General features: G+C 44.7%; 1 protein-coding gene across 1 annotated transcript; it reads left to right on the top strand.

Moving 5' to 3' along the window:
- Positions 1–352: 352 nt before the first annotated feature.
- Positions 353–1288, top strand: LOC311586827 (olfactory receptor 2Y1B-like; the record flags this gene model as incomplete). Its single annotated transcript, XM_084763045.1, has 1 exon — positions 353–1288. The coding sequence occupies one exon, from the start codon at positions 353–355 to the stop codon at positions 1286–1288; it is 936 nt and encodes a 311-aa protein (XP_084619171.1).
- Positions 1289–3905: the final 2617 nt, after the last annotated feature.

Below are 3905 nucleotides of genomic sequence, written 5' to 3'. Positions count from 1 at the left end.
ACAACATTAGACTTTTAGATGCAGTTTCCGAGTGACCACACATTGTCAAGGATGCAATAAAGAGTCTCTCTACCTTCATACAAAGAGAAACATTGGACCCAAAGGACTAAGTTGTCTGGAAGAAATGCAGCCAGCAAGATTGGAGTTCTAACAAGGACCACAACACCTTAAACTGGTAATCTATCTGAAGATCAGAACAGAAAGAAGACTGGACAAATGGGATGGAATAACAAACAAGAAGGTGGCAAGCATAACTTTTGAGTATTCATACATACAGGGAGTTGTGTTCTGACCCGTACTCCTTATAGGAAACAATGAGTTGAGTTTTTGGTGTTTGAGCAAGTGAAAGGCTATGGGAAAGTTCAATGCCAGCTCACAAGAGAGTTTCATTCTGGTGGGCTTCTCAGACTGGCCTCAATTACGGATCTTCATTTTTGTCGTTATTCTGATTTTCTACTCCGTAACTATCTTTGGCAATACCACAATCATTGCTCTCACAAGACTAGATGTCCGACTGCACACTCCCATGTATTTCTTCCTTTCACACCTCTCCTTCCTGGACCTCTGCTACACCACCAGCACTGTGCCCCAGCTCCTGATCAACCTTCATAGACTTGACAGGACCATCAGCTATGGACGGTGTGTGGCCCAGCTCTTCATTTTCCTTGTTCTGGCCTCCACAGAATGTTTGATTTTGGTGGCAATGGCCTTTGACCGCTACGCTGCTGTGTGTTATCCACTCCAGTACACCACCATCATGCACCCAGGTCTCTGCAGGGCATTGGCCATCTCCTCCTGGGTGGGAGGCCTTTTGAACTCTCTGATCCAATCAGGGCTTGTTATAACCATGCCTATCTGTGGCCATCAAATCAATCACTTTTTCTGCGAAATGCCCATATTCCTGAAGTTGGCCTGTGAGAACACAGAAGAAAGAGAAGCTAAGATGTTTGTGGTCCGAGCAATAGTCATCGCCTGCCCTGTAGTACTGATTCTAGGCTCCTATGTTCGCATTGCTCGGGCTGTACTAAAAGTCAAATCAGCGGCTGGACGCAGAAAGGCTTTTGGGACGTGTGGGTCCCATATCATGGTGGTTGCTATCTTTTTTGCATCAGGTATTTATACATATCTCCAACCAGTCCACAGATATTCTGAAAGTGAGGGAAAGTTTGTTGCCCTTTTTTATAGTATTGTTGCCCCCATGTTCAATCCTTTGATATACACCCTGAGAAACAAAGATATGAAGGGGGCTCTGTGGAAGGTACTAGGGAGAGGCACAGACTCTGGGTAGGAGGTGAGAAGCGCTAGTAACATTTCTGTGGTAGCTCTCATATCTAGAATCCCATCTTGATCGTCCATTGGTCACGGCAAACAGCCTAGTTGTTCTCAGAATTTTAGCCCCTTCCCTTTGAACGTGTTAAATGTACATATATGTTGAGATGATTTGTAGGTCAGTGTCTATGGTCTTTGTACAAAACAGAGTGAGATGTGGGGTTTTTTATCACAATTTTCCACAAGAATGTACTTGAGGGACATATTCTGGTCACACTGGAAAGTGTAGATACTGGAGACAGCGAAGGGAGATGTCATTTGATGTGGCCTCACTTTGTACCAAGTCAGTGATTCCCAACACTGTGCCTAAATGCATAAGTCATTAGCTCAACACCTGTTTTCTAAGTAACTGTGGCTCTGGACACACCCTCCCAACATCTTAAGGTCTGTTTCTCTTTCTTGACATTTGCTACCCTTTTAGCTTCCTCATGGCTTCTATTCCTGAGAAAATGAGGAGATCATAGTCTGAGATAATTTCCTCAGATTACAGAGCTTCTGATCTTATGTAAGTAGCCTCCTGAAGAGGCCTTGGCAGTCTCATTCCACTACTCCAGGTAGATTGAAGGCACTAACCTAAAAAGGGAAGAATATTACATTTCTAGAAGATCAGATGGGGAGGTTCTGTTATGGCTTTATCTTGGAGATAATTTTTGACAAAATTGTGACTGTCATTGAGGATGGGGTGATTTCCTGAGACCACCTCTCGGTTCTTATGTGGGATCTTTGGTTGGACAAAATAATCAAACTCATACGAAGCTGATTGCCAAGAAAAAAAAGGCATACAAGTTTTATTAACTTACATAGAAATGAAGAGCTTACAGGAGAATAACTTTCCAAGAAAAACACCAAAGTGAGTTGTTATAATTTTCAGGCAAAGAACAAATAATTCGTGAAGGACTGGCAAACAAATGGATCTCTAACAGAGTAGCAAATTCTAGAGCTTTAACTAAGAGACACACCTGTAGGTATAGAAGCCAGCTTCAGATGAGTGTTGCCTTAGTGGGTTTAATTTTCTGACTCATTCCAACCCTACAATACTAGTCTTGATGATTAAGTCAAAATCATCACTACGACTTCCTGCTTGCAGGAAAAGGCAGGCTACATAGGCGTGCCTAAAGTTGCGTTTTCTCACACAATTTCAGCTCAAAGAAATCTATATTCCAATGCTATTTCTGTTTATATCTTGCGACAGCCTAGTCTGAAGGTCATTGCGTAGTTTTGGAGTGCGGCATGATGTTTCAATAGACAGACACAACGTGCAATGGCCATTTTAGCCAGTTGGCATGCCTGTCACCTCAAAATGCTTAGTATCCTGTGTTCTGAAAACCATCATAATCACCTCCACTGTCTGTTCCGGAATGTACAATTAAATACCATCAGCCCTTGTTGTCCAGTGTGCTGTAAAATTTTAGGTATTATTAATAACAGGACAGGTGAACCCAGCCAGTAATTTCCTGGAGTTCATTAGTCACTGGAGTAACTAATAGGAGATTATAAAGCCCCATTCAAAATGAGCTGCCCATGAAATATTTGGGTAAAGGACCAGAATGAGAAATCATACTGGCCGTGTGGCTACCATATCCTGTAGGACTCAACCTGGGTTGCAAGGCATGACCAGCAGCATTCTAAGCTACAGGGTCTAGTCACTTGGAGATGTAAGGCTCAGGTCTGGGAATGTTCCCTAACTTTTGGGGGAGGACTCCCAATGCCATGTCTCATGGTTTTGGTTTGGTTTGGTTTTAATTTTATTACAATTTATTTACATCAGGATTGTAATCCCCCTCATTCTTATCTTCCTATTCCCACCTCCCGCCCTCTTCTGCCCTATCCCCCACCCAGACCTCTGACAGGTGAGGTGGGGGTCCTCCCCCCCCCACCACCACCACCTGACCACAGCCTGTCAGACCTCATCTGGATAGCCTGCATCCCCTTCCTCTGTGTTCCCACAGGGCCTCTCCACCAAGGGGAAGTGATCAAAGCGCAGGCACCAGAGTTCCTGTCAGAGGCTGCCCCTCCCCCACACACACCTCCTCTCCTCATTCCTCACCTCTCCACATGGAGAACGAGCTGTCCATCTGCTACATCTGAACATGGGATCTAGGTTCTCCGCTTGCAATGTCCTAGGTTGGTGCATCAGTTTGTGCAGGCCGCCCTGGATCCAGATCCAACAGCCGTGATGGTCTCCTTGTGGAGCTCCCGACAACCCTCCCCCCTCCCCTCTCCCCCCTCCTTCCCCCTCCCAACTCTTCCGTACAGCTCGCAGCACTTCCCCCAGAGTCCAGCTGTGGGTCCCAGTATCTGTCTGGAATCTCTCAGAGGACATCTATGTTGGGCTAATTATCCACTTATAACTGAGTATAATGCCATGCATGCCTTTCTGGGTCTGGGTTACCTCACTCAGGATGATCTTTTCTAGTTCCATCCATTTGCCTGCAAATTTCAAGATTTCCTTGGTTTTGATAGCTGATAGTATTCCATGTGTAAATGTACCACAGTGTCTTTATCCATTCTTTGGCTGAGGGACATCTAGGTTGTTTCCAGATTCTGGCTATTATGAATAAAACTGCTATGAACAT

This window comes from Acomys minous (genome assembly GCF_964271855.1).
Source record: "Acomys minous genome assembly, chromosome: 16".
Lineage (NCBI taxonomy): Eukaryota > Metazoa > Chordata > Mammalia > Rodentia > Muridae > Acomys > Acomys minous.
This window is presented reverse-complemented; position numbering and strand designations above follow the sequence as displayed.